Genomic DNA, 17492 nt, shown 5'->3' with positions numbered 1-17492 from the left:
CAATTCGAACTGCTATTTATTCACTAATCAATAGAGCATCGAAATGAGATTAGTCAAAAAATATTCTATTTTCCATATACAGGCACCCTACGCTCGTTGTAAATGCCCAAAATTACTCAATTTTAATAGCTATTGACTCACCAATTTATTCAATATCGAATTTGCAAATGTTAAAACATTTTCAATTTATCATATTGAGCCACCCTACGCTCGCTGGAAATGTACAAAATTACCATACTCTGCTAAACTACCCAAACACTGAAACGTCCAGCCGCAGCTGACAAAGTTCGGTTCATCCGAAGCAACAGCCTATAGTACTCGAATCGGATGTTCATGAACATACTAGTAACGATAGGCTCACAAACTAAAGCATCGGTTCTTTCACCATCAGCATCGCTTCTTGGTTCGGCGATGCTTGCTCGAACGATGGTATCGACAAATTCATACTCGCGATGGTGGTTCGCTTTTTGGTTCAGAACGAACACGTTTTGCGTGTTCGGAATCGATGCTTTACCACCACTGGTAATGAGTAATGAAAAATTTCAAACTGTCATTTAAAACGACGGTCATTCAAATAATTTCATGAAAATTAAAAACACCGAAGAATATTCACGTAAAAAATACATGCGAATTGATAAAAAAAAATGTATCATCTCACTGGCACTCACAGATTAGGCCCGTTTTATAGACATAGGTAAATGTTAAATAAATCCATGTCAGTTGTGACTGAATTCAAAATTTGAAGTATTTGCCCAGTACATAGTGCATATTAAAGAATTTTGTCGAACTTGTTTGATTTTAAATTTAGATAAAAAGGACGCTGTTCGTCAACACGTAAAACAACGTACAATTATGAGCAACCAGTGACAGCGTATCAGATCACATGATAAAACTATTACGGCAGTTACTTTCCAGTTTTACAAGAAAACAAGCCACTCGGTTAGATGAACCACTGTTTGATTGCTACCAATCGACTTTGGCTTGGGGCCAGTCGATCCTCCGATATCAATAATAATTTGCGGAGGCTCACAAAACAATCAACCACAGTATCTCGTTGCCTCCCAGACAAGACTTTGCGCTGTAGACCCTCTGGAGTAGAAAGCTTCTATACCCACACTAAGTACGGTTTGCGAAAGGAAAAATTTTAATATACATTAGGGGGCGCGGCTTCACTGATTGGCCAAGCGCTCGCTCAAGTCCATTTTACTGAGTTTTATGCAAAAAAGAGACACTTTAATCCCCTCGGCGAAGCGATCACGAAGACCGAAGAGTGGGTCGTTTTTTTTTGCAGAGATTAATAAAGCAGATAATATGTAGCATTAAAATGTGATAAAATCTTAATTATGCTATAATTACACATGATACTAACTATTGCACCGGCAATAATGTATTTGTTATAGATCCCGCGGCATAGATAATATCCGGTCGGTGTAGAGACAGAACAGAAATCATTTGAATCCCCAAACATAAAATAGAATTCTCTGTGATCGCAATCTTGGAAATCTATACAGCACATACTGTATATTCTTCTGACAACATCCCACTAACAGTAATATTAACTCCTATATGCATGCGACACCGATAGGGGAAGTGTGCCTCACTAAGCGAATTTTAATCGAATTACCGGTTCTAGTGATACGAAGTAAAAGTATTGAAATTTAATACAATTCTTACAGACTAACTATAAAAATTGGGTTCCATAAATATGCATTGAGAAGTGTAAAATATATAATTGTCTAATACGAAAACGTGACAAAAAACCTAACCGGTTCGTACAAAACAAATTTGTTTATCCGATTTTTGCATTCAAAGCTTTTACCGACTGCCGCTGAGGACGAGGCATAGTTTGCTTGTTTGTTCAGGGTAACCTGGTCTATGCTGCGTTCCACAGTGACAGTCGGTAAAATCTTTGACGGCAAAAACCGAATAAAATTTATTTTTGAAGAACTGTGTTTTGTCCGTTTTTTTGTACGATTCTTGCAAAAAAATATGTTTCTAAACGGACTCAATGTCGAATGAAAATATTTTTACGAGTTTTGCTTTCAATCGTTCATTTGAAGCTCTAGCAAAAAGATTTTACCACAAACTATCAAATGTTTTCGGCGGCATTGTCAACAATCAAGAAAAGTTATTAGAAAAAGGAATTAAACAAGGTAAAAGCAAATCAAATAGCCTGCCTTAGGTGCGCTTCCCCTACTCAGATAAAGATCAAATGCAAATGTTTGATATGCATTTCGTGATATCATTTCGCATAAGCTTCACCGGTATAGCTAAATTATTCAATACACACTGATCTAACAGTTCTTTCACACTCCTTGATTTGCTTGCTCATACATTGATGTATGATAATCGATTACATACGTGGAAACATATTACATTTTTTTACTCCGCCTCCAATCTGTACCACAGTCGATTGGCGGAGGTTGCTAGGAACACATAAAACGGCTTGTAGGTTGGCAGGTAACATTGTAATTGAAACATGTTCTATTATTAGTCATGTATGTCGGATATCGCGATATATTTTATGGTTTGCTTACTAATTACTAATTTATCGGAGCAAAAAGATCAGCTTCAAAGTGAATAACAGATGTAGACTATTAAGTTGTTTGTTTTGTATACTCATGATGAACTGCAACCTGAATATTTATGAATGTGAACGATGCTACTCCGTACACATCACTTATCGCTTTATATCGCTTCAACTTGCATAAAAGATGAAAATGTCGATGCGCGGTAAAAAAAAAACCAAAAACAGTTTGTAAAATTTAAAGGAAATTTCACAAACATTGTTATAGCACTATTCGGATAAATGTTGAAATAGTACTAAAAGTGTTCAATTTGCTGCACTTCATCGATTTCTTCATGGGCAACTAATTACATACCGAATGAACTAGGCTACTTTGCCCACTTGAACACGGGTAGCCAGAAATCAGGGACAGCATTATGAAAATCGAAACGAACAGTTTCTTGTTCAAACGCTTGAACGAAAACGTTAATTTTTATCGAATCGATCATGTTTCGTTTTACGGTTCTGGATTCGAACTCGATTTAACTCAAATTATCGAAAGGTTTTGACCGAAACAAGCGAGCTCTGAAACGACTAAACTCGATGAGGAATGTTCGAAAGCAACATAGATTATCATAAAAATGTTAATATTTATAATAATTATTTCCATGCATTGTTTTTCATATCATTGCACACTTTGTGCGCTTGGCATATTGTATTTGAGTCGGACTCATATTGATTGAAAGCAGCATGTTATTTATTTAATAACACAAAAATTAACCGGAACTATTAATGGGAAAAAATGTCCGACAACTGTAGTTCCAAATTAATTTTTTGAAACCGGTGTACGGAAGCCACAACTAAAACGAATTGTGAAAGAATTCGAAAGAAAAGTGGATCCACTTATGTAATAAGTTAAAAATTGTGAGAGTTTATTGATTGCATTGCGTCTTTCTTTTCCATAAACAAAAATTAAACGTAGAAATTATTCTGGTAAAAGATGAAAGTTTCTTTACACAAACTTTTCTAGTCGAAGACAAAACATAGAAAAAGTTAAAATACTAACCGTACCTACCTAACTGGTTTGAGATTCTCAAAGCCCGTGATTAACTTTAAACGGGCGACGTAAATTTCGGAGACCCTTGGCCAGGGGGGCACAAAAAATTATTACTACAGATCATTAAACTTTTCAATATATAAAGCAAATTTTCTAATAATCATTCCAGTTGCCAAAATATTGGGGGGGCAAAAAGTGCTTTGCCCCCCATAGTTGCCGCGCCTGCCCTTGGCTGATGCCATGACTTTTTCGATTCATTGGATGTCTCGAAGTCATTTTGGAGTACATGAGTTGGCTTCGGTCAATGACCGGCACTCATTCTGTTCCATGACGTGTAATAGTGTAATAGTTACCAATCGACCGGAATATGGTTTCCCGGATAAACTGACGCGATTGGTCAAAGCAACGATGGATAGAGTTATGTGCTACGTCCGAGTATCTGGGACGCTCTCGAGTCCCTTCGAATCTCGGAGAGGGCAACGGCAAGGTGATGGACTCTCTTGTATCTTGTTCAATATTGCCCTGGAAGGTGTGATTCAAAGAGCGAGGATCGACACGAGTGGATCGATCTTCCGAAAGTCCGTACAACTTTTTGGCTTCGCTGACGATATTGATATTGTAACACGTAACCTTGAGAAGATGACGGAAATCTACATCGGACTGAGAGCTGAAGCTAGGCGTATCGGACTGGCCATAAATGCGTAGAAAACAAAATACATGAGAGAAAGAGGCTCTAGAGAAGAAACACTACGCCTCCCACCACGAATATTGATAGACGGTGACGATATCGAGGTGGTTGACGAGTTCGTGTATTTGGGCTCACTGGTGACTGCCGATAATGACACCAGTAGAGAAATACGGAGACGTATTTTGGCAGGGAATCGTGCGTACTGGACTATGTTGGCAGAGGACCAACGCGCCCTCAGTGTTTTTGAAAGAAAGGTGCTGAGAACTATCTATGGCGGAGTGCAGATGGAAGATGGAACATGGAGACGGCGTATGAATCACGAATTGCAACAGCTGCTAGGAGAACCACCCATCGTACGAACAGCTAAAATCGGACGTCTACGATGGACTGGGCATTCCATAAGGATGTTGAAGAAGAAGAGGAGCGCAGCTAGCAAGGTGGAGCGATCAAGTGGAGGGTGATCTCAGAAGTGTCCGTGCCTTGAGTGGCTGGCGACGAGCAGCCATGGACCGAGTTATGCGGAGACGTATTCTTGATACAGCAAAGGACACCCCAGGCCTATAGCTGTTAGGTCAGGTCTACCAATCGACCGCAAACACACGCGGCTCTCAGCGGTAGATTCGTTTTGCCATTTGCCGAATCTCTCCCAAAATACCTTATGTGAACGGTCAGTAATAGTCTTAGTGACATCCAGTCTATAGTCTATAGAAAAGGGGCCATGCATAAACTACGTAGTAACCCGAGGGGTAATGGAGAGTTTCATAAAAGTCTGTTTTTCTACGAGGGGAAGGATTTTTTTAAGCCGACGTATTCTAATAATTTATGAATTTAAAAAAAAGACTTCGAAATTCAGTCAACCAAGCAAGAATTGTTTTTTTATTCATTTTAAATTAAAATTTGTTTTCGATTTTATTTTTTAACTATTTTTACAAAAGATGGATACGATTCATTTTGACTTATATACTAATGGTAGTAGAGCGAGAGCAAAATGAGGGGAGAGAGATTTTACATTTATTTCATTTCATATGGATCTGACTTCCGGTTCTGGAATTACAGGGTGATGAGTGCATAAACTGCAAATTCAAAAGTTTGCCTTCATGAAAGAAGATGTAAAGATGATCTAATTTTTCAAAAATAGTCGATTTATTCCTCTAGTTTACAGGTCTTGCAAATTGAAGACCACACAAACTCACAACGGATATATCGATTACCGGAATCCGATGCCGGAAGAACCGGAAATAGTGGTCAAAAATTCCAAAATAGAAATTACTCACTTTTCTCCGCAACGGCTCATCCGTGTTTTTCAAACTAAGGATTAAATGAAAGGACATACGGTTCTTTACAATATTCTTGAGTTTGATTTGGATCTGACTTCCGGTTCCGGAATTGAAGGGTGATGAGTGTAAAGTGCGACGATACCAAAGAGGGAAAAAATCTTCTAAATTGTACTCTAAACTGTTTATAGGTCATGTAAGTTATTGACCATATGAATCGACTTCGACATTATCCGGTCTCTGGAATGCAGTGCCGGAAGAACCGAAAATAGTGTTCAAAAACTCCAAAATAGAGGTAACTAACTTTTCTCCACAAAGGCTCAACCGATTTCTCAAACTTAGAATCAAATGGTAGCTTCCGGCCACTCACAGGATAAGTGAATTCCTACGTACGGAATGAAAACTCATTTTGTTGGAAAGCAAAGTTTCACAAACCATTTTGGCCTTTCTCTATAGAAAGGTATTAGAATTGCTGGAAAAACCGACTTTCGAACGGAGCCTCGGAGACCCATAGTGTTATATACCATTCGACTCAGCTCAACGAGATCGGAAAATGTGTGTGTGTGTGCACTTTTCGAAGATATTTTTACCGCTCAATTTTCTCAGAGATGGCTGAACCGATTTTAACAAACTTAGGCTCGTTTGAAAGCTACTGTCGGGCCAAAGATCAAATGGCTGTGACTTCTGGTTCCGGAGATATAATGGAATATTGGAAAAATTATGCCTACTAGGGTAACAGAGGTATTTTTGCCACTTCATCTATTTTGGCCCACCTAACAAACTATATGGATTTAATCGACGCTAAGTAACCCATGATGGATCAATTTGAAGCCAATCACATTAAATTACCAAAGATATTACAACATTTAGTGGATATTTTTACAAAGTGGGTCGAAATAAAAGCAATCCTAAAGTGGGCCACAATACTCTATGTTACCCTATGTGATATAAACACTGAAGAATGCTTTTGTGAACTACTCGATTCAATCTGAATCAATTGGTGTGAAAAATGAGCGAAGAATTATATCAATTTCGCTTAAAGTCGATGCTAACCATACTTTCGACAGTAGTTAGACCCAAAGCTGAGTTCAGTTTATCTACAAGTAAAAACGCCCTTAGTTTTCATTGATCACAAATTTCTCTTCGAAATTGCTAACTACCTAAAACAGTATTTCTTCTACCCATTTGCAGATCGTCTCGACGTCAGCATAAAACCAATAGTAATGGCTGAAACAACGGTCAACTTTAATAATCACCTGTTGCCAGATCGAATAGGCGCACCTTTACTAGCGCGCAGAAAATTCAGTTTTCCGGCAAGCTTACATTCAGCAGTTTTACTGGGAGATTCCCTCTCTCCGGGTTCATTGCAAGCAACCAGTACGGCATCGGCAGCTCGACGTCGTCTTAGTAACGTTAGCGATGTCGTCACCCGGAAGCTGTCTAGCACAATCGGCTGGAAACAACCAGTCGTTCCATCGCAGGACATTATCACACAGGGAAAGTGTCTGTGCGGTCAATACATCCGATGTAGACTGAAAAAATCCGGCGTTTTCAACCGAAAACTTGGACTGCAAAGAATTAGGAGTATTATAGGCACACCATCCATACACGTAGTACGTGAGGTTTTCCCTGCGTTATTAAGTGTAAATCTTTCACTGACTTATTTCTTTCGCAAAAAATTGAATAGACACAATTTACAATTATTTCAGGTAAGCGACGAACTGGAACGAATGTATCCGCGGCTCTACAATGGAATAGCGCGGCAGCTAACGCGAATTGGTCGCGGAGAACTTAAGACCCCTGAAACGGCTCCGGTTCTGCTGAGTGCAATAGCTAGGGATTTGTTCAAAAATGATATCACCTGGGGAAAGGTAGTCTCATTATTTGCAATAGCTGGAGGACTTTCCGTGGACTGCGTACGCCAGGGACATCCGGACTACCTACCGAAACTGATCGAAGGTGTGGCGGATGTGATTGAAGACGAACTTGTCGTTTGGATTTCCGAGAATGGTGGTTGGGTGAGTTGAAATTTCTATTACGAATTGGAATGAATCTAAATTTCCCGTTTTTAGCTTGGACTTGTGAACAAGGTGCGACCACCGCAAGAAGAAATCACATTCGCCGGACGGTGCTTTGTTGGTGCTAGTTTAGTGGTTTTTTTATTCGTTTTAGTGTTTCTGTTAAAAGCACTAGGCCTTTATTTATTTCCAAATATATTCACGCAATGAATTCTGGTTCTTTTTCTTTTTCTGCTGAAAAACTTGTTGCCAGAAAGTTGAAATTCAAATGTTACCAAATTTTGCACTGTAGCTGAACAAAATCAAAGCTTAACAATCAAACATATCTTGATATTTAAAATTTGATTGAAAAGCATTGAAGAATTTACTGTTGCAATCACTGCACAATCACATTGCGTATTGTTCTCTTAAATTGTGTCGGTTCTATGAGCTACTTTGCTATTGGATTATGAAAGCTTATAATATTTGCAACATTTTACTACGTGAACACAAATAACACAGCGGTAAAAATACACTTTAAATTCAACTTATGATAATTAACAGGTCAGCACATTTGTTTTTTTTATATTTATTTTTGCTTCCTTCTGTGTGTGCTCTGCATCTAAATGCATTGATTCGTGGAATTCGAGTAACAAAACTTTCCTAGTTCCTAGATAACTATAAAGAGATGTAATGAAGAACAATTTTAGAAATATTCCGAATATTGACGAAATATTTCACAAACTATCACATTATGATAGAATAAAAAATCATTGAATTCTACTATAAGTATATCACGTCACTAAACACATTCAGTATGTATCACAACAACACTTTAAAAATACCTGTTTTAATCCACCTAGTGGTGTAATGATGCTCTGCACACTCTGAATCGGCTGCGAAGTCTGTTGAAACAGAAGGTCAAATTCCGCTACAGGAATGTAATACCAAGGCAGGTGTAATGATGCCTTTCTCATGTACATATAATATTATGGTATTCTATTCAAATTTTTCTCTTCGATTTTTGAAAGAAACCAAGAGATTGTTTATGCATAACATACATAATAAAAGAGAGAGAGAGAGATTGCTCAGCTCGATGAACTGAGTCGAATGGTATATGACACTTGGCCCTCCGGGCCAATTTTCACTAGTCGGTTTTTCAAGTGATTGCATAACCTTTCTATATGAGAAAAGGAAAAACGTGTATAAAATCCCATGTTGAGCCAATGGGATGTGACATCTTTTATACCTGTTTTTTAAAAGTGTTGTTATGATATATACTGAATGTGTATAGTGACGTGATATACAGGGTCCTACTTTTTTTTTAACTAGCGGATATTTCGACATTGGTAACCTTAAGTCACTTCTGATTTAACAGAAACTTAGTTTTAACCTTCCGCTGAACGAAAATGGCTGTGTAACGCTTTAGGAACGTGTGAAAATAGTGCCAACTGGGCTTGCGATCAGCTTGAAGAAGACGCCGATTTTTGCCAAAAAATCGTCTTCTCGGATGAGGTACATTTTCATCTCGGCGGGTATGTTAATAAGCAAAATTGTCGCATCTGGGGGACGGAAAACCCGCACGTTATCACGGAGAAGCCGATGCATCATCAGAGAGTGACGGTTTGGTGCGGATTTTGGTCTGGCGGAATTGGGCCATTTTTTTCGAAAATGAGGCAGGAACCGCCGCCACGGTCAATGGCGAGCGCTACCGCGCCATGATTAGCGATTGGTTCTTCCCGTTACTTGAAGAGGAAGACTTGGACACCATTTGGTTCAAACAAGACGGCGCTCCGTTCCACACAGCCAACGCTACGATCGATCTTCTGCGCACAGTCTTCGAAGATCGAATTATCAGTCGAAATTCGGATGTCGTTTGGCCGCCTCGGAGTTGTGATTTGACGCCGTTAGACTTTTATCTTTGGGAAGCTGTCAAAGATAAATGTTATGTGGACAAGCCAGAGACAATTCAAGCCTTGAAAGACAACATTCGTGCAGCCATAGCTCAAATAAAGCTGCAAACAGTGTACTAAAAAACTGGACAGACCATATGGCGTACTGCAAGGCCAGCCGAGGCAGCCATTTGAATGAAATTATATTCCACAATTACCCGGAAGGATTGTACTAATATGGAGAAATAAATTTTGAAAAAAAAGTTACATGGCGGACCCTGTACTTATAGTAGAATTCAATGTTAAAAAAAAATTATTCTATCATAAATATTCTACTAAACACTCAGACCCTGTTAATTAGTATCACATTATCTTCTTGATAATTATTTATGGTTTTAGAATCCGAGTAATCCAAATTACGAGCAATAATTCTTCTTCCATGAAAATTCTCTATGATCGGAAATGCGCTACTTCATCCGAAACTCATAACTCCATTTTTCTTCCCGCGCGGATATCGATTCTTCTGAATTATAGATTTATGACAAAAAGCTTATATTGCAATACAATCACTACTCCAATTTTTTTACTTGATTCCGAGAAATGTTCATTTAACAATCAGAAATTAATTACACGGAATGAAATCCGTTACTGCTGTCATGATTGTAAAATCATGAAACCAATTATTTTAACTTCTCATGAGACCATGAGCAAAAAGTCTTCTCTCATGAAAATTAATCATGGTCCAAAAATGCGTTACTTAAGGAATATATTTCTTTTAAAGCACGCAACTCCAATTTTCTATCCGGATATCACTTTGAACCCTCAAGCTGTATTGATTTACCTGAATGTTCAAAATAAGACGATTTTGCAAGTAATGTTTAAAAAAAAGGAAAGGAAAAATCAATCCCCGATATTTGCAAGAATTCGACATAGAGTTTCTTTTTAAGAGGTTTGATTCTCATGTGTTTTTTCTTGCAGTTCGTTTGAATGTTTAAATTCTGAAACACAAAATCAAAACTTGGATGCAAATAAACACGTTATTTTAGGTCTCGAGAGTTTTCAAAAAACATATTTTAATTGTTTATTCTTCAGACTAAAATAAATTCGTTGTGCATTTCACTGGTTTGCTATTCGAATGTACATCATTTGTGACATTAGTCAGGATCGTGTAACTATTTTCCCCTAATCATGACTCGTTTTGCTCATTTCGAAATTTGGAATTTTGCCCGTGCAGGTTTATAGATTTACCAACTAATCTAGAATTGACATCATAAAAGATCATGTACAGACTACGCGTGGCCTTTCATTTCTTTTTACGTATTTCTTGCGCGGATTTCTGAATCTACGCGATTGATTTTATGTAAATTTCCGAAGTTACGCGTTTTTCTCAGCGCAGATTTCCGAACTTACGCTTAGGAACTCGCACTCGACCGAGGCATGCCGACCTAAGCGAAACACAAAATTACTCTTGTTATAAATAAATATACCAATTACCAACGCAATCAAGAATAACAATGTCAGCATTTGAACAATATATAGCATAAGTATCTCAAACAACTTAATATATAGAAAATATTAGACAATCTTACCGGTTTCCTCACGTTGTAAAGCTTTTTGCATTCTGTACTACACACGTAAATGTTTCTGACAATTCTGAGTCTCATCGACAAAAATGTAGAGCCAATCTGTCTAGTCCCAGATTTCGCTCACAGTTTAAAATTATAACAAACTTTTATTGTATTATCTTAATCACACATCACTACGTCTAGTTTGATTATTGTAAAAATAAAGAATACTGTTTTCTTTAGAGCAAGTAGAAAAAAAATTGACATCCGTCTTAAGCGACGCCTACTCTGTTTTCACAGTGAATGTATAGGTTGTTAAGTATCGTAACAATTCGAATCATAAAATTTTCTCATAGGGCAACGGCTCCCTATTTCATCTGAGCTCCTATTTCCATCTCATCCCTTCACCTCATTACTTTGAACATGAATAATATTCTACAACCTACCTGAACCACACTGTGAAATGTTTCAAAATGATTACAAAAGCTATTGTCACACTTTCCTATTGCAAGAAATGGTTTTAAGTTCTTCGTGTATCGTTTTTTTCATTTGAAATAAACTCATTTTTCAATTTAGGACACATTTTCGTCTCAAGATTTACAGTTCGTCATGTTTCTGATTATCTACTAATCGATTCGTCTCAAAACATGATCACTTTTTCGCACAATTACACTACCATTGAATGCTGGATGACTTCATAATTAGTAATGTTCACTTGCCACTTGTTTAATTAACGATTTAAAATCTCAAAAATTACCCGACAAACAATAAAAGTTTTTAAAAATATGAGATGAAAGTTTTTCACTTAGTTCACTTGATTGCGCTTTGTTTTCATCTCATTTGGTTTCGCAAAGTTGCCAAGTTATCTCATATTGTTACAAAAAATAAATTGTTTTTCTTCTTCAAATTATTATCAAAAAGTATGTTTTTGGTATCCGTGACATTAGTTTAATTATATTATTGATATTAATATTTAAATAAAACTGTTTTGGCTTCGAATATTACCAGAAGGAGCGTGTTAAATACTAATGAAATAACCATTGTGGCAAATCTAGTAGCACTGGTTTCATTCCGCTATACGCCAACATAACGCTGTGAAGTGTGTGTGTGTGTGTGTGTGTGTTTCATCGGCTGTGCACAGAGATGCCAGGTATTTTCATAGAAAATATGTATTACTTATCATAGAAAGTCTATATCTGTTCTATCTGTTTTCACTAATAAAACGATGTTAAAAGATAGTTGTTTAGATCTCCGTAAGTCATTGCCCCATTAATTAGATAATTCAACGAGTAAATTTTTTTACCAATAACAATAATGTGGAAAAATCCTGGTGGGTACGGTTGTATCGTTTGAGTTGTATATCTGGCAGCGGTAAGGCAGTCGGTCACCAGAATGTCTGCAAGCCATATTTTTCCAGCTGGCAGCGTTTAGTCAGCCATCTGGCAGCCATGCGAATGCGGGTGAGAGTGTAATAGTGGAATATTTTGTTTTGATTGCTGTCGCCATTGCTAATTTATAGGATGAATAAAAGATCAACGATAGGATGAATAAAAATCCATTGAGATGAAATTAGGAGCAGAGTAGTGAAAACATCATTAGTGTTTTTAGCTGTTTTATAAATATTAGTTCAATTTTCAAGAAATGTGAATCGATTTTCAACGTGGAGCAAGGCGAATGAAGCAGTAATATGAAATAGTTACAGTGATTTTAGTGGCTAAATCGGGGTTTGAAGGCGACGTCCTTACAAATGAGATGAAATAGGGAGCCCTTACCCTACATGTTTTCTGGGAATACAATCAAATGTACAGTTTGCAGTCGTCGGTTTGCATATTGTTTGAAACACCACGTGTACAATAAATTCAAGAAGAATCGTAAAAACAATATATTGAATCGTTGGAAATGAAAAAAAATTGTCAAGATACTATAAAATGTATTGTAACCCATAGATTTAATTGTAAATCAATAGCTTATGCTGTAAAATCAATGTTTTATTTTTTTAACAGGCACGCCACCGGTGTTTTTCAATGAAAAACGGCATTAGTTATTTTTTCATATTATTCTCTCAGTACTCAATCCTTCGGAATTCCGCTTTAAAGTGGATGTTGACAACAGGTTTTTTTCCTGGCGCTGTTGTTAATGTCATTTTCGCTTGAGAAAACGGAAACTGACCCATTCATCGAACACTTTCCACGAAACTATGTTGGGTTCGCACTTCTGCTTCTTCTTCACTTCTGGTGGCGTCACCTCACTTGAGATGACACCGATGGATGGCACAGCGACTTAGCTATATTGCCAGTTAATTTCCGTTTATAGTCCAATGGACTTTCTTTCCACTGGACTACAGATGAAAACCTCGCTATGTGACAACGTGGAGTCGTCAAAGTACGGATGAAAATCCTTTCATTCTCGTGAAATACTCAATTTTTTACCGCACTAACACGATACAACGTGCTCACTCGTTGAGGGTTTCACCGGAAGTCGGGTTCGCACCAGTGTTATTCAATGAAATCGGCACCAGTGTCAATGAAAAACGGAATAAGTTCGAAACTGGCTTCAAACAATCAGTTTAACAGCAGTTAGGGTTAGGGAACTGGGTTAGGTTTGGCATCAAGCGAAAACGTCATAATATAACGATTGGTTCATCTTGCGTACAGCAGGCTTTCATAAAAAAACACGACAAATGTTGTGGTACTCGCTGACAGTTAATTAGGTACTCACTGGTACTTAATAACAGTAAGGCCTGCAGTTTCTCTTCAAAGTGGATGTGGTTTATTAGCCGTTATGAAAAAAACACGCGACATTTAATAGTTGACCTTATTCAAATTGTTCCGAAGCGAAAGTCTTCATCCTTATTGTTCCATGCTAATGATCATCAAACCATTGAGTCATGATTCACTCTAAACTTAAATCTGCACCATCACTTTAAAGGCTTCTTCTACTTATGATCCACTAGCCCTATAATCCTCTATGCGATGACAGCACTGGCATCACTGTACTCGTGATCATATACCGATGAATGATAGAAAAAAAACCTAGCTTAGGGTACAAGCACTGTGTTCTGAATACCAATGACTGAAAATTTAAATTTGTGAATGTTTATGAATATAATGTTGATTTCATTACACTTGAAAATGAATGAGTTAATTGATTCTGCAAAATGCTCTTGCTTATCAGTCGATCGAGGTTCAGGTCATTTACCTTTGCTGTTGATCTATATGTATACAATAATAAACAGCTTATCGGTATTGATTTCATACAGCCGAAAGCAGTTTGCTTTTGACATTTCACACTAGTACGATCGCACTGTCCGATCGCGATCTTATGCCCGATCTCGGAATGCTGAAAAATACATTATAATAGCATCAGTAGCAGCTGGTCACGACAAAATTATCTAACCACTGTCAAATAGTGCAGTACCATAATCCGGATGCGGTTGTGACCCCAGCTGATGGACAGTTATTGGTGAAAAAAGAGCGAATCAGAGGTTGTTCCCACAACAGAAATTGAGTGTGCTGCTTCTTAGTGAATTGCCCTTTTGTCGGCGGGGCACTAAAATGTCAACGCAAACACCAACTAACAAATTTACCAACGTCGTCGGTTGGACCAATCGTCGCAGCCCAATTCATCATCTTACCACGGCTCAGGATGTGATCAGTCAGGTAGGTTTTTATTTTTTACAATCCGTGCGATATTCGATCATTCGGCGTAAAGTTCCAAGTGTGAAAGGTAACAATGTTATCAGTATAACATTGTGATTTCCGTGTTTTCTCACATTTAAAACATTACTTAATCGAAGCAATAAAAGAAATGAGGCAGATTATTTGAAATGAATCGTAGTGAAATGATAGTTTCATTCTAGTCGTTAGCAATGCCTTCAAACGGCCCGACGATAAATACGAAAGCATGCATTACAGACACGGTTGTGCGATCTTTTTCAAGGTCAACCAAACATATAACACTTGTTTTTTTTCCACTCGTTTGATTACATGTTGAAACAGGGAAAATGTCTCTGCGGTGAATACATTCGAGGACGCCTGAAGCGAGCTGGTCTACTAAACAGGAAAATTCTACAACGCTTACGAAGCACGATGGAAGTTCCAAACTGTGTTGTTGTCCGTGAAACTATTCCAATTTTGAATGAAATGGGTGAAGAGCTGGAACGCATGCATCCGAGATTGTACAGCAATGTAAGTCGACAGATTTCCCTCGAACCATGGGGAGAACTGACAGAACCCGATTCAGTTGGTTATTTACTGCATGTGGTGGCAAAGGATTTGTTTAAAACTGAAATCACCTGGGGTAAGGTGATCTCATTGTTTGCAATTGCCGGTGGACTAGCAGTGGATTGCGTTCGACAGGAACACTACGACTACTTACACCAATTGATCGAGGGCACAACCGATGTGATCGAGGAAGACCTGAGTACATGGCTGGTCGAGAAAGGTGGCTGGCTAGGACTGTTGGATCATGTTCATCCCCCACAAACCGAAATAACATTCCTCGGTTGGATGACCATCACCATCTCCACAATCTTTGTAATTTACTTAATTTCGGTTTTACTTAAACATCTCGGTAACAATTACCTGTCGAAATATTAGCGAATCAACGAAACACGCGTCCATTTTATATACATAGATTGCGATAGTGATAAAAAGTTTGATTGTGATTTGTAATTTTACCAGCTTATCAATAATTATTTCAGAGTATGCACCGGCACATATAAGCACGACACTTAAAATGGAAACAATCTTTATTTAATTTTTGTTTTATAGCAGAAGCATAAAAAGGGAAATGGCAATAAATAATAGATTTCGCTTGTTGGCTAGTTGGTACGATATTGTCGATGTTAAATATAAAGGTGCTCTTTAAGCATACTCACTGTTGACTTATGAATAATTATCTGTTTACATCTAAAGTCTCCAATCCCTTTAAAACGTTCCATCTGCAACTACAAGTGATACTAATGCTCAAAGCGTCGAATAGCTAACCTACATTCTTACTTTTTTCATGATATTGATTATGGTTTGAAGAAAAATAAAACCGTACCTTAAAAACGCATCACATAGCATTTATCCCACTGTATGTAAAATCCAAATGTCTCGAGTAACTCGAAATGTTATTCTTCCATCGTCAAAGATTGAATCATTTCGCTTACCCCCCCGTTTCTGCATAAATTTTCTTATTTAATTTCCCGGTGCTATAGCTTTTGAACCGAAGTGCAATATCTTCGCTGAGGTGTTAAACTAACACAAGTGACGACGTTCTCGCCGTCATTACATTGTAGTCATTGAGGGGTTTTGGTGTCGCAAGGATAACCGATTTCTACTAACTATTCATTGATTTTTGATAAATTATCCAAAAAATTTACATTTGTATTAATTACCGAGCCAATTGTAGGCAACATGATTTTCTCGAATACGTATAGCATTATCTTCCATATAAACTGGAATGAAATATTTCATATTTTCATGCTTCGCATAGTGCAAATTGTTATTCTTTTTAGCATCACAAGCTTAAAATCGACTTACATTTATTTTTTGAGCAAAGTTTCAAATTTATGTATAGCCGGTAGAATTTTACGCTGCTTAAAGTCAACAGCGATTGCATTTTTTGCGAAGATCCGGTGATACCAGTGCCTTTTGTTCAAAATGTTTGCTCATTTCAAAATCATCTTATTGCTCACAACACTACATTGTTCTGTTCGTAGGTGTTTATAGTGCGACTGTCTCGAAAGAGGTATAAGGTAGCGAACTGTCGGTTAAACTATTTTTCAATACCCGACGACAGGAACATTGAACTTTGTAAATCCCCAAGTAAACAACAATAGTACGCCACAATACACCCAATGCTCGCCAGATCACGTTCTAACTGGTCCACTTATCTTGCCTGCTGCGCTCTACGCCTTCTTGTTCTAACAGGATCTGTGGCGAACACCAATTTTGCAGTATTGTTGTTCGGCATTCTTGCAACATGCCCTGCCCACCGTCTCCGTCCGGTTTTGATCATCTTCTGGATGCTGGGTTCGCCGTAGAGTGCAGCGTGGTTCATCCTCGTGATTCATCCTTCGCTGCCACACACCGGCGAATATCGTCCTTGACACGCGTCGCTCAAAAGCTCCAAATGCTTGCAAGTCCTCCTCAAGTATGATCCATGCTTCGTGTCCGTGCAGGATCACCAGTCTTATGAGCGTTTTGTACATGGTACATGTGGTGCGGAGGTGAATCTGTTTTGACCGCATCGTCCTTTGGATCCCGTAGTGGGCACAACTTCCACTGATGATGCGTCTTCGTATATTACGACTCACAATGTTGTCAGCCGTTAGTAAAGATCCGAGGTGGACAAATTCCTCCACTACCTCGAAGGTACCACCGTTTATCATGACAACATTTCCTAGATGAATCCTGTCGTGCTCAGTTCCACCTACTACCATGTACGTTGTTTTGGACGCATTCACCACCAGTTCAACCTTTGTTGCTTTCAGACGGGTGTACAGCTCTGCCACCGTACCAAAGT

At 38.1% G+C, this 17492-nt stretch overlaps 2 protein-coding genes across 7 annotated transcripts in view; both read left to right on the top strand.

Annotated features, from left to right (window-relative positions):
• Positions 1-7754, top strand: part of LOC131434860 (bcl-2-related ovarian killer protein) — a 126838-nt gene extending 119084 nt beyond the window's left edge. For all 6 annotated transcript variants that reach the window (XM_058602079.1, XM_058602077.1, XM_058602075.1 and 3 more), the window contains 3 exons: positions 6717-7168; positions 7235-7543; positions 7598-7754. In XM_058602079.1, coding sequence (XP_058458062.1) covers positions 6749-7168; positions 7235-7543; positions 7598-7753 — 885 coding nt within the window. In that variant the 5' untranslated portion in view covers positions 6717-6748 and the 3' untranslated portion in view covers position 7754. The remainder of the gene's footprint in view (positions 1-6716; positions 7169-7234; positions 7544-7597) is intronic.
• A 6503-nt stretch (positions 7755-14257) lies between these two features.
• LOC131437998 (bcl-2-related ovarian killer protein-like) lies at positions 14258-16037 on the top strand. Its single transcript, XM_058607728.1, has 2 exons — positions 14258-14638; positions 14978-16037. The coding sequence occupies exons 1-2, from the start codon at positions 14534-14536 to the stop codon at positions 15575-15577; spliced, it is 705 nt and encodes a 234-aa protein (XP_058463711.1). The 5' UTR covers positions 14258-14533; the 3' UTR covers positions 15578-16037.
• Positions 16038-17492: the final 1455 nt, after the last annotated feature.

The sequence above is a fragment of the Malaya genurostris genome, chromosome 3 (genome assembly GCF_030247185.1).
Source record: "Malaya genurostris strain Urasoe2022 chromosome 3, Malgen_1.1, whole genome shotgun sequence".
Taxonomy (NCBI): Eukaryota; Metazoa; Arthropoda; class Insecta; order Diptera; family Culicidae; genus Malaya; species Malaya genurostris.
This window is presented reverse-complemented; position numbering and strand designations above follow the sequence as displayed.

Coding starts and splice junctions, on each gene's coding strand:
- LOC131437998 (XM_058607728.1), top strand. CDS start 14,534: ATGTCAACGCAAACACCAACTAACAAATTTACCAACGTCGTCGGTTGG. Junction 14,639..14,977: donor CTCAGGATGTGATCAGTCAG/GTAGGTTTTTAT, acceptor ATGTTGAAACAG/GGAAAATGTCTCTGCGGTGA.